The 18,500-nt window shown below is 38.6% G+C and overlaps 1 protein-coding gene across 4 annotated transcripts; it reads right to left on the bottom strand.

Annotated features, from left to right (window-relative positions):
* Nucleotides 1–1,995: 1,995 nt before the first annotated feature.
* Nucleotides 1,996–18,483, bottom strand: WBP11 (WW domain binding protein 11). Of its 4 annotated transcripts, XM_078450071.2 has the most exons (14): nucleotides 18,331–18,422; nucleotides 17,798–17,832; nucleotides 17,538–17,694; nucleotides 16,372–16,491; nucleotides 15,855–15,886; nucleotides 14,652–14,745; nucleotides 11,531–11,727; nucleotides 10,120–10,253; nucleotides 9,709–9,908; nucleotides 8,859–9,050; nucleotides 6,513–6,614; nucleotides 5,806–6,099; nucleotides 4,660–4,842; nucleotides 1,996–3,012 (listed from the first exon to the last, which is right to left on the bottom strand). In XM_078450071.2, the coding sequence occupies exons 4-14, from the start codon at nucleotides 16,433–16,435 to the stop codon at nucleotides 2,579–2,581; spliced, it is 1,926 nt and encodes a 641-aa protein (XP_078306197.1). In that variant the 5' UTR covers nucleotides 16,436–16,491; nucleotides 17,538–17,694; nucleotides 17,798–17,832; nucleotides 18,331–18,422; the 3' UTR covers nucleotides 1,996–2,578. The 4 variants fall into 4 exon arrangements, with proteins under 4 accessions (XP_078306197.1, XP_081652241.1, XP_060514262.1 ...); XM_081796115.1 differs by having other exon boundaries at nucleotides 17,538–17,832; nucleotides 18,393–18,483; XM_060658279.3 differs by lacking the exons at nucleotides 17,538–17,694; nucleotides 17,798–17,832 and having other exon boundaries at nucleotides 18,393–18,466.
* Between the last annotated feature and the right edge of the window lie 17 nt (nucleotides 18,484–18,500).

The following is an 18,500-nucleotide window of genomic DNA, read 5'->3' on the forward strand; positions in this document are numbered from 1 at the left end:
CTCCCTCTCTCTGTGACCCTCCCCCGTTCATGCTCTGTCTCTGTCTCAAAAATAAATAAACGGTAAAAAAAAAAAAAAAAAAAAAAAGAAACTAAACAGAACTTTGGGTGTTGTCTAGGACTTTATGCTGATTCTACGCCATATTGTTGTGGTGATCCTTCACATCTTAATCCCAGGAAAAAGAGTGAAAGGAATTTCAAAATGACTTTAAGGGGCAATTAACGTATAACAAAGTGACACTTTGAGAAGGAGACAGTAATATCTATCCATATTATCTGCTTAGAGATTTGTATCAAGCTTAGCAGTGATCGAACCAGTTTTTTGAAAACATGACATAAATCATGATCCTGATGGTTAAGTGTCGACTCAGAACCGACCCAAGTTTTGAACTGCTGATTCCCTTTTCCTGCAGATATGGCTAACATATAAAATGTGTCAGATTGTGCAACTGACTTTTCATACAATTAAACTAGTGATATTAGGAAATGACTTTAAGATAAACTGTCAACAGCTCCCTTAATAAATGTGAAAACACAAATCTCTTGGACAAAAATACAAATTTTAAGCAAGAACATTAAAAATTTGCAGACCAAATACCGAAGAATGATTGTTTACACTTAGATTATAATATTGACTTGATGATGATGTAACTGTGTTTCAATCTTGTATCTAAATGATAAAAGATTCAATTCACTTACTGGCCTGCACTGATTATACCAAGAACAAAAACCTCCAAATGATCCATAGACTGCTTTGACAGGATTTGCTTTAACCCAAAGGGTAACTTCCAAGAAAAAGTCACATACACAGATCTCAGAACAGAAATGTAAAAATCCATCAAAGAAATCACCCTCAAGAGAATAACAGCCTTATTGTGTTATTGTACTATCTTTTTAGGATATCACCAATTTTTGATGACTCACATGACAGGTTTTTAAGATCTAGTGGAAAGAATAGGTACACTTAGCCTAAACTCAGTATATACATGGTCTCCTTGGGCTTATACATGTGTCTTTGTTCACAGAATATTCACACTTTGGGCCACTGGGTAAGTCACACAAACCTTTTGGCTTCAATATTCTCATTTGTAAAATGGGGACAGTATCTACGAACATCATTTCCCAGGATTACTGGCTAGATGAATTAGTTAGAAAATGGTAATGATGCAAATTAATAAAATTAAGCATTTTCATTTTATGTGCTTTTATTTTTTTTAATGCTTAGTAAGTTTTGAGAGTATGCACACACATGACCAAGGGAGAGGGAGACGGAGGATCTGAAGCGGGCTCTGCATGGACAGTAGAGAGCCCGATGTGGGGCTCGAACTCATGAACCCCAAGATCATGCATGACCTGAGCCAAAGTCAGATACCTGGGCGTCCCTCATTTGATGTGCCTTTTTTAGTATTATTTTTGAGAGGGAGACAGTGCAAGCAGGGGAGGGGCAGAGAGAGAGGGACACAATCTGAAACGGGCTCCGGGCTCCAAGCTGGAGGCGCAGAGCCTGATGTGGGACTCAAACTCACCAACTGTGAGATCATGACTTGAGTCGGCCATATGCTTAACTGACTGAGCCACCCGGCAACCCTTATGTGCTTTTACTAATAAAAGCTTATATAACTGACAATGCAATAAAGTAAAAGAAGTAACCATATCTGGCTATCTAATGATTTAGAAATGGTTTCAAAGCTTTTTATCATCAATTAGTGTCAGCTCACAAAGCTCTGGGAAAGCAAATCATCTTTGAGAAGACTCATCTTCCACACAATTAATAACCTCTCAATTTCTCCAAAGCCAATAAGATAATTCTGAAAGAAAGTAATCCTCTTTTCTTGATCCCTTAAAATTTAAAATGTAGTTTTAACCATATCTTCAATCAGAGTTTCATTGTGTACCAGCTACGGTAGTTCCTTAAAACCCAAGTTTTAAATACTGGTTTCTTTTCTGCCCATAACACAGATATCATATTTATATATTACCAGTAACACAGAGGATGTCTTGGTGTAGAACATTTATTTATTTATTCCATGAAACACTCAAAGTTTAGGTCAGTGGGAAATAGTTTTAATCAAAGAATTGTACAATTTCTTCCCACATATCTTGCTTTGTATTAGGAAATGACATTGCGATCCATTTCACTAAAATATTACAAAATATTTACAAGAAAATATTAAAATAACTCAAACACAAAAGGCCAAGATGGGGTAAAATAAACTGTTTTTCAGAAATCTCTACTCCAGTGCCCACAGCACACAAGAAGAGAATCATAACAAATAAGTAACAAAGATCCCTCGATCACGTTTCCAAAGAACTGGAGAAGGGGAACAAACGGGATGAAAATGGTGGTATGAAGGGAATGGATGTTAGCAGCACGGCTTCAATAACCAATCTATTCTGAATGAAATAACTCTGTCTTATATGCAACAAATTCTGAACAAGGCTAAATTTTAGGATATTCCTTGAACTGAAATTTAAAAATACCCTGACAGTGAAAGCAGCTCTTTCACTAAGTTTAGTAAGAGCCTCTTTCCCCACGAACCACTCATGTGAACAGAAACCTGTTCTGGCATTAAAAGCTGTCACAGTAGCCCTTCCATTTCTTTCATGAAAGCTTCATAAACATCATCCTTAGTTTGCACTGAGACCGGGACAGATGGACCAGATTTGGGGGCTGCTTTGGCAAGAGGCACAGCAGAATCATCCTCTGACTTTCTTTGGGGAGCAGCAGCGGCCCCTTTATTCTCCCGACGTACCCTCAACGCAGTGGGCACGAATCGAGTAATCTCTGCCTTGGGATTGGTGATCTGTGGCTTGGCACTGATGGTTGCGGTGGCTTTCTTCTCAATGGTGGCTGCGCTTGTATCATCCGCCTTGGGTCGCTGAATCAAGTTGGGTGGAGCACTTAGAACCCCCGGGTTCGGCAAGGGAGCTGGTGGGAAAAGCCCAGGTGGGGCAGGTCCAAGTGGAGGCACCAAAGGTGGGCGCATCATGCCAGGACGGGGTGGAGGGATACCTAAACGAAGGCGAAAACGGGCTGATGAATACTACGTGAGGCCATCTTAACCATTAAAGATGTTAAAAACACAGGTTGACAGTTTTTTAAAAATGGGCAATTTAGAAAAAATAAGCTAAAATCATGCTGCTTGCTATTTGAAACTCAGGAATACTTTTTGATAGGAAGGAATATTTTATCATGAAATTGTATTCACTTTCTTTTTTTTTTTTTAACGTTTATTTATTTTTGAGACAGAGAGAGACAGAGCATGAACGGGGGAGGGTCAGAGAGAGAGGGAGACACAGAATCTGAAAAAGGTTCCAGGCTCTGAGCCGTCAGCACAGAGCCCGACGTGGGGCTCGAACTCACGGACTGCGAGATCATGACCTGAGCCGAAGTCAGCCGCTTAACCGACTGAGCCACCCAGGCGCCCCAGGAAATTGTATTCACTTTCAGTTTGTGTCCCTGTACTTATGTTTTCTTCCTCTCAGAGTAATGTACTATTTTAATCTATAAAGTTGACAACACCAACTGGTTTCAAGTAGGATGTCACCTTTGTCAAATTTCAAATCTGACAGCCCAAGACACTATACTAGCTGTGTAATGCAGATACTATCAAGGCCAAGGTTGGGGGTTTCATTCTCATGCGTTATTTACTGATTTTCACACCATTCCTCCCCTGAAAAAAGTAGCCCAATGGGCAGGAAATGTAATTCTAACCTTGGAATGAGAGAACGTAACTAATCACAGTATGTCACCACCACTGGAAAAGAATTCGTGTCCTTTTGATGGTTCAGACATACCATTGTCATTTACTCAGAACCTCCAGATTATTTTTCTTCAAACACCACTTTTAAGATTGAATACAAAGTACCAAGTTTCACAGAACCTAAGATGCTATTACTTATACAGACTCATAATTATTCCGGATACCACTGAGAATCCGGGGAGCTTAAAAGGCGGCTTTCACATTAAACCGGGAGTCAATGTAATAAACTAGAAATACACATACCACACAAACTAAGAGTGCAAGGAAATCTGCATATTTCACACTGATACCGGTTAAGAGAGGAGGGGGAATCTGCCTTATAATTTTAAACTTTAAATTCATACTCATGTAAATAAATGGAATGACTTCAGAATTAGAAGCGTTGCCTGTCCCTGTCTGTGCAAAACACCTTACTCAAATGGAGAATTTAATCCAAGGTGGTCTTTGGCTGGGAAAAATCCTTCATACGACAGACAGAATCCAATGCAAATACCCTTTGGAAAAACTCAACTTCAACCTACGCCAAAAGCGATTTAAAAACATTTTAGAGGGGCGCCTGGGTGGCTCAGTCGGTTAAGCACCCTACTTCGGCTCAGGTCATGATCTCACGGTCCGTGAGTTCGAGCCCCGCGTCAGGCTCTGGGCTGATGGCTCAGAGCCTGGAGCCTGCTTCCGATTCTGTGTCTCCCTCTCTCTCTGCCCCTCCCCAGTTCATGCTCTGTCTCTCTCTGTCCCAAAAATAAATAAACGTTAAAAAAAAAAAATTAAAAAACAAAAAACAAAAAAACATTTTAGAATACCTCTTGACTTCAGGATATCGAAATGTGACAATATGCCTTAGAGCAGGATGAAGTATGTGGTAGTCAAATTTTTGTAGTATAAATCAAAAGCTTTACCTGGAGGCGCAGGGGGAGGTAGCCTTGGTGGGGGTCCCCGAGGAGGAGGGCCAGGAGGCAGACCTGGAGGTGGACCTGGGGGAGGACCAGGGGGCCGGCCTGGGGGTGGGCCTGGAGGTAAAAGTCGGGGTAAAGGCCCTCGGAGCCCTGGCATTCCAGGTGGTCTCAGGAATGGAGGAGCTCCTGTAAAGTGAAAAACGGCAAATTAGCATAAGACAAATAACATGAAGTAGGTAACTGTGGTATAAAGGTAACTCCGATGTGGTCTGACTTATCATTTTAACTTGAAATCAGGTAACTTCAAAAACTGACCAAAACATTATGGAAACTGAATTCATTCAACAAATATCTGAGCACCAGATAGGGTAGTAATTTTGTTATGGATCATTTCTCTTTATATCCCAGCACTGAAAAAAAACATACTCAATCACAGCTCTGCTGGGCTAGACATTGTATAAAGATGAGAAGAATTCTTAAATGTCCAAAATAAAGCTGAAAATGGAATACAGAGCAGGGTGCTTTAAGAATTCCCCTGAAACACAATAAGATATTGACAAGGACCACTGAAAAGGGCGTAAGATAGGTAATTTGCTTTTGCACCACCAATTGGAAAAGGATAAACTCAAGTGAAAAAACTTAACTGGCCAACTGCAGGATGAACAACTATAAAATCATAAATGGCCAAGAAGTTCGCATTTTAAATAAACTTCTTATACTGGTATGCCAAACTACATTAATACTGATCACTTTTATCTCTGAAGACTGACATCCAACAATTCCCAACCAAAGAAGGATACTTGATAGTATTTACTGTGCCCTAGTCTCACTAGCTATCAATTTAGAATTCGACCAACCTGTCATATTAAAAAGCAGTACTAAAGAAACCCCCAGTTTCGTATTCAGTTTCTGCCTGCGAACGTCAGAAGTAAAGAACCCTGAAAAAAGAAGACCTTTGGAGAAAAAGACGGCTGTCGTAAGTACTATACATTGCAAACAGTGCTGTAGGAATAAATCGCACTTATCCTTTCTCTCTTAGGGTATCAGGAGAAAACATCAGCACTAATGATGTATATTTTTGAAATAACTTCATCATTCTAATCACAGAGAGATGTAATTATTTTTCACAATACCGAAGTGCTAATTTACCTGGAGGTGGTCCAGGAGGAAGGCCAGTAGGTGGTCCAGGTGGCCGTAAAGGTGGAGCAGGGGGTGGTCCAAGAGGAGGTGGTCCTGGCATGGGAGGTGCTTGTATCTGAGAAGGAGGAACAGACTGTGGGGGAGCTTGCTGCTGTGAAGAGGCAGCAGATGTGCCATCAGAAAGAGATTCCTCTTTATGCTGTTTCTGTGATTGCTTTTCCGCTTCAGAATCATCAGAATCATCTTCATCATCATCCTCTGAAAATTCTTCTACTTCTCGTCCCTCCTCTGGGATTTCCTGACCTAAAGGAAATTTTAAACCAGGTAAATGGGACTGATTCATTTTTTACAGTCTGCAAAAAAGTGATGCCTGAAGACACATGCTCAATTCAGTGCTTTCTTACAATTATCTCAATAGTCTTCTTCAGTAAAATACTTAGATGTGGAAGAATCAAACAGTATTCCACTCATCTGTGTTAGTGGAGCAGAGGGAAATAAGCCCAGGCTTTTGAACAAGACCGACCTGGATCTAAATGCCAGTGTAACAACTTACTAGCTGGGCAACTCTGGACAGCTTACCTTAATGTCTCCAAACCTAAAACAGGATTTATTATTTACTTTAGGGTTGCTGAGACACTAAATGGGAAACCATATGTAAAGGAACTAGCAGGAGGAAATATCCAAAAGGTGATTTCACGCCTCTTTCCCAGTTTTACCTGCCATTCGAAGCATCATGGCTTGAAGAGGAGTCAGCTCCTTCATGTTCTTCTTTTTCTTCCTTGATTTTCCAGGCATATCTGCAAATCTTACACTCAGACCTTAGGGGCCAGGGGAGGGAGAGAATGGGGTAGATCAGGAACAACAAAATTCAGTAAATGCTTACTATATAATGCTATAAAGCACCAGATATGATGGCTGCCCACTATTTGGCAGAAGTTAAGTGCTGAAAGAGCATATAAAAGGTAATAGAAGAAGTGCCCACTGGTGGTAAACATATGCAATTGTGATTTCAAATCCATCAATTTTAAAAACTTGAAGAATACCATCAATATCTTTATGCCTGTAAAACTGAAAACCCTGATAAGAGACAGTTCTCTCTAAAAATATAAATTACAAAAATTGGCCAGAGATAAGACCAGAATTTATAGAATTGAAGTGGTAGTTAAAAATCTTTTTTTAACCTGGCCCAAATAATTTTTACAAGGAACTTCAGGCAAATGTGGGAGTTACAGAAATTTCCTGTAAAAGGGCACAGGAAAAGATAGAATGCAATCCAGAACTCATGAAGCCAGCACAACCCTGATACCAAAACTAACCTACTATAAAATACAGTTGACCCTCGAACAACATGGGTTTGAATTGAGTGGGTCCACTTATGCATGGATTTTTTTTGTGATACAGTACAGTACTGTAACTGTACTTTCCTTATGAATCATTCACACTATTTTCTTTCCTCTAGCCTACTTTATTGCACGACTGTAGTATATAATACACGCAACAGACAAAATGTGTGTTCATCAATGGTTTGTGTTATCGGTAAAACTTCTGGTCAGCACTAGGCTATTAAGTTTTGGGGGAACCAGAAGTTATGCACGGATGTTCTGATTGCACACAGGGTCAGAGCTCCTAACCCCGGTGCTGTTACACCCACCTGTATAACCAAACAGAATCTAACAGTGTTTTAAAAGAAAAATACATCATAAACATGTAGGGTTGGCCCCAGAAACGCAAGGTGAGGTTTAACATTAGAAAAGCCATGAATATAGTTCATTACATGGAACAACTTAAAAACCATAACAACATCCCAACAGATGCTTAAAAATATTTATTACAAAAACTCTTAGCAAAGTAGGACTAGAAGGGACCTTTTTAACCTGATAAATCAAGCTATCTACTAGACGCTATTAAACATGTTGCCAAAGGGTACAACATTGGAAGCAATCTTTGTTGGTAAACATTTACAAAGTTCCATGTGGGCAGGGCTTTAGTTGTGTTCACTTTGTATCCTTTGTCTAGGAAAATTCCTTGCATACAGTACAAAATGAACAAATATTAGGTGAATGCCAAATCATAGTTAGGATAGCCACTTTCAGCACATGTACACTGATGAGTATGTATGAGTAACAAAAGGTGGCAGGAAAAGGGAAAAATGAGGCAAAGGATCACACAATGCCAGAGAAAAATGGAGCTGCTGTGGCTCTAAGGACTTGCTGTTTTTGAGTGCTAGCTCCTATGTAAGTCCTCCATAACTTTTCGTTACCAGCTCTATACACCCCTTTAACCAAGTTTTTTGGTTTGCAACCATGATTTTTAAGAAATATCAGAGGAAAGATCTGTCATCATTATAAATACATCAGTAGTATTACTAACACATAAATATGGTATTGTAGGTTACAAAAACAATTTTAAAAGAAACTGCAAGACTACAGAGGTGTGAGAGATTATTATACATTTTGCACTGCTCACTTTCTATCATGATGCTTAACATTTTCTTGATGAATATCATAACTACTTTTTAAAAGTACACGTAACTCAGTCCGATTTTGTAATAATCAAATGGACACATAACCTACATTTTGGATGTTTCCATTACATCATGACTCACTTGCAAGTGTACCTGAATTATAATTGTGGTCTGGTTCATGTGAAGACACAATGAACACAGAAAATTTAAGTTATTTAAACAGACTTATTAACAAACAAACAAACCAACAATGTGAATATGGCTTTCTCAGTAGTTGTGTGCTTATTCTCCTTTTTCCCTACACATCCCCATAAAAGTACATCCTCATGCTGTTGAAATAGTTATTTTTCTCCCCAAGTGGACTTTATTACATAGGCTTCTTTATTACATACACTGCTTAATTTATTTTTCCATCACAAACATCCACCGAGTACTTAGTATGTGTCAAGAACTTTTAAGATTGAGATATAAAGATGAATGGAGCTATGATCCTTCCTTTCAAGATATTCACAATTATTTTTACAGATGTATTAATAAATCAAGACCTTTGCCTGGTGTATTTATTGATCAATACCATGGACCTTTCATCAGCACATACCTGACTTTTTTTCTTCATTGTTGTCTCTTTCATTATCATCACGGTGCACAAATTCGTCCCCTTCACTTTCTCCATCTGATCTGTCAGTGTCGCTGTCATCAGTACTGTCATCATGCTTATCTTGATCCATGTCCTCAGGATACCCATCATCTTCACTGGTGCTGGAAACATCGTCGTCATGACCCCGTTGAGCTGACAAAGTAGGAGGGAGCAGGAAACAAGTATTACTACTGGATCCTCCACATACACACGGGGTCTCAGAGCACAGAAAACTATTATTTAACTCAGAATGACCTACCTGTTTCTGTAGGTTCTGTATATGAACCTACAGATTCTGGTTCTGTATATGAACCAGAAAGATTCTGTATATGATATGAGCTGTTCATACCGTCTAACAATATTTCCATATGGTAACAGTTTTAAAATCTTTTTGATAACGTAGGTATTTTTTAAAAGGTTTAAATTTGAAAACAAATTCTATATGTGGAAACTTGGATGCACACACATATACAAGATATTTGTTTATATAGAGAACATATAAAACTATGTTCTAGTCTGATGGCAATAAAACTGAAAAGGAAACAAGTATCTGAATCTTAAGGGATTGTTAGTAAGAAGGTGACATCTCTTAATAGAGCCTATTTTAAAACACAATAAACATTTCTATACTTCCTTATGTACGATGCTTTTACTTAAGTAAATTCTATGACTTATCCATCTGTTAGTATGTACATGTAATCCCCATTCATTTTCCAAGTTCTGAGGATGGTAAACAAGATGTTAAACAGGGCCAGCTTAAAAAATGACGGTAGAAAGGTTGTTAAAAGCAAAAGAAACAGTCACTCCTTACCAAGTTCCGGACTATATAACATGTCTTCATCCCGCCTACGAGGGGGAAGATCTAGAGCAAAGCCCACTTTACGGCCATACATTTGCAAGACTTGAGGAGGTGGTGGGCCAGGGGGAGGACCAGGAGGTTTTCTGCCAGGGGGCAAACGTGGAACACCATGACCGAGAAGAGGAAGTATAGAAACTGCCCGCGTTGGAGGTCTACAAAGAAAATTTTACAGTTACCACGTTAATAATGAGAAGATATTTATTTCCTCTTTTCAAACATTTTTAAGGGATTTCTTCATATTTAATCAGGCGGGGCACCACTTACATTCACATTGTCTTTCATTTCCACTACAATAATTTTGGCACTGGATAGTCAAAAGGTACTTTTAATAAATGCTATCTGATTATGCTACCGCTTCCTTACCCATAGGCTGAGGTCTTTTTAAGGATGGAGGGTGGCTGGGCACCAGGAAGTGGAATGTCCTGGATCAGAATGTTGGAAGGAGCATGCGGCATATCTGGCAAGGGAATACTCTCCACTTCCACGTGCTGAGCATTCTGAAACAAAATTTTTCAATGGTATGGTAAGAGCAAGCCACAAACTCAACACTAAAAATTCACCACCTGCTGCTTCATAAACTGGATTGACTTTCCATTTAACATAAGTATCAGGAAAAAATATCAATACCAATATTTGTCAATATTTCCAAAACCTGTCAATGAATGGAAAAAAAAATCCTTATCACCTCTAAAAGAGACAAGCTCTGCTGCTCTTCTCCCTCCTATCATCAACTTATCCTTTTGGGTTATGGTTTGAAATAGCTGTTTATGGAAATCCAACTATTAAAAGTATCTAGCACCAAAGCCACCCTTTTAAATGTTCTGGATGATAAATAGCACTTACCAATTAACTTAGAAATAGCATATAACCCGTGGAAGAGCTTGGGTTTCTAAAGTTAGTCTGCCTTTGTTGAATTTCTGCCACACACTAGCTGTGTGACTAAGCAAAGTTACTTTAGTTTCCTTATCTGTAAAGCGGGACCGATACTACCTACTTTATAACAACTATATCACTTTTTTTTTTTTACATTTTTGAAACAAAATTCACAGTGAAATGTATAAATTCTGTTTTGACAAATGCATATAGTTCATATTCCTGTCGATCCCTAACAATATCCCATAGCAACCACTGTTATAAATTTTTTCATCCACAGATTGGTTTTGCCTATTCTAGAATGTCATACAAATGGAATAACTATGAAATAAGTTCAACATGTTTTGACACATATCCATGGAAAAATTTTTTTATCCCATGTGGTTTTGAGTATCAGTAGGTCATTCTTTATTGCTGAGTACATTCAATTTTATAAATATACTAGTTTGTTTATCCATTCTCCTATTAATGGACATGTGGGCTATTTCCAGTTTTTGGCTATTACTGTGTTGGCAGATGGATTAATTTCTCTTGTGTAAATATGTAGCATTAGATTTGCTGGCTCATGGAGAAGGTGTATGTTTAGTTTGACAAGAAATTGCCAAGGGGCACCTGGGCGATTCAGTCGGTTAAGTGCCTGACTTCAGCTCAGGTCATGATCTCATGGTTCGTGAGTTCGAGTCCCACACCCGGCTCTGTGCTGACAGCTCAGAACCTGGAGCCTGCTTTGGATTGTTTGTCTCCCTCTCTCTCTCTGCCCCTCCCTGGCTTGTGCTCTCTCTCCCAAGAATAAATAAACATTAAAAAAAAAATTGTCAAGAGGAAGAATATGACCAATTCTCACACTGTCAATTTTAAGAGCAAATCTAAAAACATTTTAGTTTCTCTAAAACTTGATTACCTTGACAGCATCAAAATATTGGCTAAGTTGAGCCCTCTTCTGTTCGTATTCTACTTCTAGCTTTCTCAATTCTTTGTAAATATCCGGATTCTCTTTTTCATAGAGTCGTAGAATACGTTCAAAGGTTTCACGCAGCTTTTTACGCTTGTCTTTCAGCACCTTCTCATTTAACTGTGGTTGCTGCACTGGGTTAAACTCTGAGAGAAAAGAGTAGATATTCAAATTAAACACAAAAACTTGTTTCATTTAGGTTATCAACTAACTATATAATTTAATATAATCTCCCTATATGCTAAAACTTTTAAAAGGGACCTAGACCAGGTATATACTTCTAAAATTTATTATAAAGTACAACAGACATTTGTTGAAATTCCACCCTTTTAAGATAGCCATTAATTTTACTTTCTTTTATAAAAACAGCACCTAATTGATTTCATCATCACTGTAATAAAAATCGATTTTCATTCCCTTACGCTAACAACTTGCTATATAGTGAGGCTTCAGTCAGACCTGACTCTGTCCTTTAATTCGGAGATCCTAGGCACTTTACTTTAATTCTATGATCTTTAACTTCTTCATTTGGAAAATGGGGACATCAACTACTTTACAACAAAGTCTGATGACTTAATGGGATCACAAATAAAATATCCAGTGGTGTCTACCTCACCACTTAATTATTTTTATAGTGGACTGGTGTCTAGTTACCATACAATCCTTTCTCTTTCCATGTATTCAACATAGGGCTTCATTTCAAGTCTTCTGCCCCAAGAGGGATTATCAGCACAAGACTCCCAGGCTTGCCTGGTCAATTATACCTGCCTCCCTCCACTCCCCCTGCCAGTGACTGACTCAGAGATCAAATGGCACATGATCCAAACTGAAACTAGATACTTCTCTGAGATTTTAAATGTGGATGTGGAGATTTTAAGTGTGGATCCCTCACAGGAGGGATAAAATAAACCTAAAGCTGAGACCTTGTGTCCCACTAATTCCACACACACATATTTCACCTTCCATCCCAAGAAGTTCATTAGCAATATACTGAATGAGGCTAACAAGAGAGTAGACCAGACAGATACATGAGAGCTTCCCTCTGGGATTTACCAACTATGGGAGTCAATGTACATATTTTTTCTGCCTAAACTAGTTTATACTGAGTTTTATAAACTGTGTTAAGTTTTATAAATTGTAATTAGAGCCCTGATCAACAGTGTTCCCTTCTTTTTTTACAGATAGCAAGTTTAATTATCTTCTTCCCTAAATCCTATTAACCTTGGTGATTTATTTGGAAGATACAGTCTTACATCACACACTATTCTTAGTGTGATTAATACAAGTGTTGAATGCCTGAGTTTTAATCCCAGCTTGCCACTTCCTAACAGCACAACCTTGAGTAAAGTATGTGCCTGAGTTTCCTCACTCATAAAACAGGCGGAACACACCTACCCAAAAGCTGTTGCAAGGGTTAAATAACATCTGGAAAAAAATTGGTAAATAGCAAGATAAGAGCTCAATAAACCTCAATTGTGACTATTATCTCCTTTAAAACCACAAAAATCATTGAAGTCATGTTAATAGGTAATGTCTTGACATCTCAGGGACAGCAACTGTCCATAGTAATATTTAACGCAGAGGCAACAAGTGGGATCAGTTACACATGAACTGGGAAACATCTGGGATCACGCAATCTGACCCAGAACTCTTGCCCCAGCTAAATGCACAAGATTTGCCACATTATTTAACAAAACTTCTAATACCATAATCCCACATAACTGGATTTTAAAAATTCATTTAATGTATTGTTGAGACCCACTGTACCTCTTTTGCTTACTATCTGATTTTTGGCAAACCACTAAAACTGGGAACCTTTGCTAACAAAACTTGGAAAAATCATTTCATTATGCAATTAAAAAAAAAAGGTAGAAGCAAATGTCCATGAACAAATAAATGGATAAAGATGTGGTATATACATACAATGGAGTATTACTCGGCAATCAAAAAGAATGAAACCTTGCCATTTGCAATAACATGGATGGAAGCAGAGTGTATTATGCTATGTGAAATCAGAGAAAGACAAATATCCTATGACTTCACTCACATGTGGAATTTATGATACAAAACGGATGAAGGGAAGCAAAAATAATACAAAAATAGGGAGGGGGACAAAACATAAGAGACTCTTAAATACTGAGAACAAATGGAGGGTTGCTGGATGGGGTGTAGGTAGGGGGATGGGCTAAATGGGCAAGGGGCATAAAGGACACTTGTTGGGATGAGCACTGGGTGTTATACAGAGGGATGAATCACTGGCTTCTATTCCTAAACTCACTATATGCTAACTTGGATGTAAATTAAAAAAAAAAAAAATTAAAAAAAATAAAAATTAAAAAAAGGTAAAGGAGGCAGAAAAATAAAAAATCCCATGTTCTGAATGGATCTTTGTGGGTTGGGATAAAATTTCCAGTGGTAGCATCACAGAGACAATTCTCAAGCAACTTTGATTCAAGGAAAGATAATAAGTTATTTGTATGATTCCAGTTATAAAAAAAAACTTGTGACACTGAAGATGCATATGAAGAAACTGGGTAAAATTACTCAAAGAAATGTGAAAAAAGGGAGAAATCCTAGTACGATATTCTATAAAATTAGATTTTAAGTATTTGATGACTTCTACCACCTTACTAAGTGGGTCAAGTGTCTGATCTTCTCATTGGGAAAAATGGGAAACTGATAAATTCATGGTGGGGTAATACTTAGATGTACGTTGTAGTTGCCAAAATTAAAAACCAAAACAAACAAAAACCTCCAGAATTCAGTCTTGTCTGGAAAAAACAGGCTTTCATTTTTGAACTGGTCAAAACAGGCTTTCATTACTTCAATAACAATTAGTTCCAGCTAAATAAATGGGATTCATCTTACACTAGGTAAGATCTTCATGTGCAAATCGCTCCCTACCCCTCCATTTTATTCCTCCTGACACTAAAACTAAGCCTAACTGTCAAATGTCATCATGCTTTTGTTTTACTCATGCCTGTGCTGCTCTCCTCATTACCTGCTTGCCTGCCTCCATGTATAAGACTGTTATACCTGCTATGAAATCTAGCCTTTTATAAATTCTTACCCATTTCATCCAATTTCTCCATGTCTCGGATAATCTGTTTGGGATCCTTCATCTTTAAAACTGCAGCTCGTACCATCATGCGCTGTTTTTTGTTCTTAGAGAAACAAAAGAGCACTATGTCAAGAAACTGGACACCCATATGAGTTTTTTATTTCCATTTGCATCAAGAATCTGAATCTATTTGAAATGAAGCCAAACTTCTCCTCGGTTTCTAATCTCGTTTCAACCACCACAACCAAAGCTATGTAATTTTTTGCTCTCAAATATTTCAACTTTAGACAAAAAGATAAATGACCATTACTATGTGTGCTTTCTTAGGCAAGTATTTCCTTCAATTTTGTGAGGTCTTTAGCAATTACTTAAAAAAAATCTTATTCCTGGGGCGCCTGGGTGGCGCAGTCGGTTAAGCGTCCGACTTCAGCCAGGTCACGATCTCACGGTCCGTGAGTTCGAGCCCCGCGTCAGGCTCTGAGCCCCGCGTCAGGCGCTGGGCTGATGGCTCGGAGCCTGGAGCCTGTTTCCGATTCTGTGTCTCCCTCTCTCTCTCTGCCCCTCCCCCGTTCATGCTCTGTCTCTCTCTGTCCCAAAAAAAAAAAAAAAAAAAAAAAAAAAAAAAAAAAAAAAAAAAAAAAAAAAATCTTAGTATTTTTAAGCTTAATTCTAAAACTATATATTAGAGAAAAGTTTTGCAGATATGATACTGAACAATGAACTAAGAAAACCCCATTAAAAGCTATTAAAAATCTGCATTCTCTCAATGTGTTAAAGCATGATACTAAAAAGTAAATACTTTTTTATTCTGGGAAAACACTTTGCCACAAACTCGACAGCTACAAAATGAAAAAAAGGAACCCACAAAACTATTTAGAACCATATTTATTTCCATTCACTAATTCAGTAGCTTTTAACAGAGCAATATGCCTTAATAGCAAAAAGAAATTCCTTTCAAAGATATTTAACTCACTGGGAAAGATAATCAAACAGACAATGTTACAATAGCTCCTCATGAGCTTAACTGCAAAGTTTTTTCAGTTCTGTTTCCAAATATGGTATTTTGGCTTAGTAATTTTATGGTTTGTTAGAAGCAGTATGAAGTATCTTTCCTGACAAATAATTGTAAATATTGTTTTGAAATCCACTAATCCCAAACAGTAAGATGTGCCAAACACCACTACGGCTCATAGGATGCTTCTGAAATCGTACCTTCTTTAATTCTCTCTTCCGGGCTTCTTTTCCTTTAGAGACAGAGAAAACATAAAACTTTCAAATCTTGAACACTAACATTTTCTCCAACTTAATACAGATTAATTCTTATTGTGGGAGGCTGTCCTATGCACTCCAGAATATTTAGGAGCATTTGTGGGCTCTACCCATTAGATGCCAACAGCACCCTTTAATTATGTCAACCAAAGATATCTTCAGAAGTTTTTAAGCTTCTTAAAAAGTAACTATGAATCTGAAAGAAAAAGATGTCACTCTCTCTGCCCTTTCCCCCGATCATGCACACACTCTCTCAAAATAAATAAATAAACTTAAAAAAAATGGGTACTATTTTTTTTGCATGTTTAAAGTTTTCATCATGTACTCCCAAGAACACTGGATAACTTCCTACAACTGACTCCTAGCACAGCTGGTTTTATAATTAAGGCATAATAGATTCTCTAATGTTTGCAATTTTATCACTCCTCTTCTTTATCATTCCATACTAATGGACACTTACGGGCTTGGTCTGTAGGGTTCATAAATTTTCCACTCTTGGTGGATGATGTAGATCTCCGTCCCATGTTGACAACTTGTATGATTTACTTGTTCATAAAAACAAAAAACAAAAAACAAAAACCTGCAAAGACAAAGAAATAGCTTATTTTTCCTCTATTTACAACGTGTCTTCCATTTTATGTTACAAAATTTCTACCAATCTCTTGAAAAGAAACATTCCTTTGATTATTAACTTTTTAAAAAGGATCACAACAGACCGACTCTGTCAACTGAAAAGAATCAGAATATGCTTTGACAATATGGGGACAAATCATGCCTACGAAAAACCATTAGATCTTTTCCTACACCCTTGGTTTCTATTTAGGGTGAAAGGGGAATCAAAAGAGAATGGTGGTAATAACGTGAGTTCAAAAAAACAGACAGCTCACTCTTGTCTCTCTCCATGGTTTTTCTTGTCATGTATTCCCAACATCTTTAAGATAGTAAAAACTCATTAATTTAAGGCTATTTAATTCAGATTTCATTCTAATTCAGATAGAATTCTTGACTCTCAAGAGCTTAAAACATAACTAAAGGTGCAAATATTAAAAATGAAAAGTATTATATGCAGGAGTGTCCAAGAATGTCAAGACACACATTTTTACTAGTACCCACTTGATTCCTGATTTGTGCTTTTTAAGATAACTGAAAGGGATGATCGTGCTTGAGAGAAAATACTTTGCAAGTCAAGATTTTTACTAATCTGAGACATTATTATATTACTTCTTTCTCTTGTTCCAATTAAGGTTTAACTTTTTAATGCTTACCCTTCCCAATAATAAAGTTGACAAATTTACTTTCTTTTGAAAGTAGACTTTTATTTATTTTAATTTTTTTTTTTTTACGCATTTCTTTCTTTTTGAGAGAGAGAGAGAGAGAGAGAGAGAGCAAGCAGGGGAGGGGCAGAGAGAGGGAGACACAGAACCTGAAGCAGGCTCCAGGCTCCGAGCTGTCAGCACAGAGCCCGACGCGGGGTTCCAACCCTCAAACCGTGAGATGGTGACCTGAGCCGAAGTCGGACTCTTAACCGACTGAGCCACCCAGGCACCCCTGAAAGTAGACTTTTAAAGGGTGGGAAAGGGAAGATCATGAGATAAAATTTTTAGTAGCCTATATAAGTAATTATACCTCCCCTTCTTCCTCGTATGAAGATTGTGTCAAGAAAAGTTCACTAGTTAATGCCTCTTTCAGCAAGTGTTCAAATGCCTTGATTTCTGCTAAATGCTTCAAAGCTTTTCCAGTGGCAACTAATTCACCCTGCGCAGGATTTCCTTCACAGAAAAAACTGGGAGTCGGGGAGAAAGGAGGTGGGAACAAGCAACATTAGTAGAAATATAGGCTCCCGTAATCTTTGATGACTTGTATCTTTTTGCTGTTTTCTCAATTACCCTCAGGCTCCTGTTTTGACCTTCCTCTCCCGCAACTGTAACAAAGAACAGATACTAATTAAAGAGGATTTCTACAGAAGACCATGGAGCCTTAGTCTGCACGAACTACTTTTGGTTTAAAAGCAGAAACGACAGGGAAACTGGGCCACAAAACCGTGGGGAAACTAAATTTAACCGAAGAGGCAGCAGTGGGACGGAGCCCAGTTTACCAAGGGAAGCAACAGCAGCAGCAACTGCCGAAACCATAGCGACGGTTGACCCTGACTCGAGGTACAAGAAGACGTCAAATCTAAAGCAGCCGGTCAACGAGCACAGGCAGGAGGTGGCGCTAACTGACTCGGGTGAACAGCTGCTGAAACGCTGGAAGCCGCACCGCCCTTGGCTCGAAGATCCCCCGGTCCGCGACCCGGGAGACCCAACCGCGGAGAGGAAGAGCGGAGCTGACGGGCCTGGTGTCCCCGAGGCAAACGCGCGGGCCCGGAGAAGGGTCGGGAGAGATGATGGAACGGAGTGGAACAATCCTGCACACTCACACTTCTGCTGGGTTCCTGGGACTGCAGGAAGCGGGGATGGGACGATTCTTGGCCTCTTTTACCTCGTAGGGGCCTTCACCTCTGCCTCCCGGTCAGCAACCCTGCCACCGCCATCTTGAAACCTCGCGCCCCTCCGCCATCCTTACGTCACTTCCTATCCCTATTGCCGG

This window comes from Panthera onca, chromosome B4, assembly GCF_046562875.1.
Source record: "Panthera onca isolate mPanOnc1 chromosome B4, mPanOnc1 haplotype 2, whole genome shotgun sequence".
NCBI classification, from domain to species: Eukaryota; Metazoa; Chordata; class Mammalia; order Carnivora; family Felidae; genus Panthera; species Panthera onca.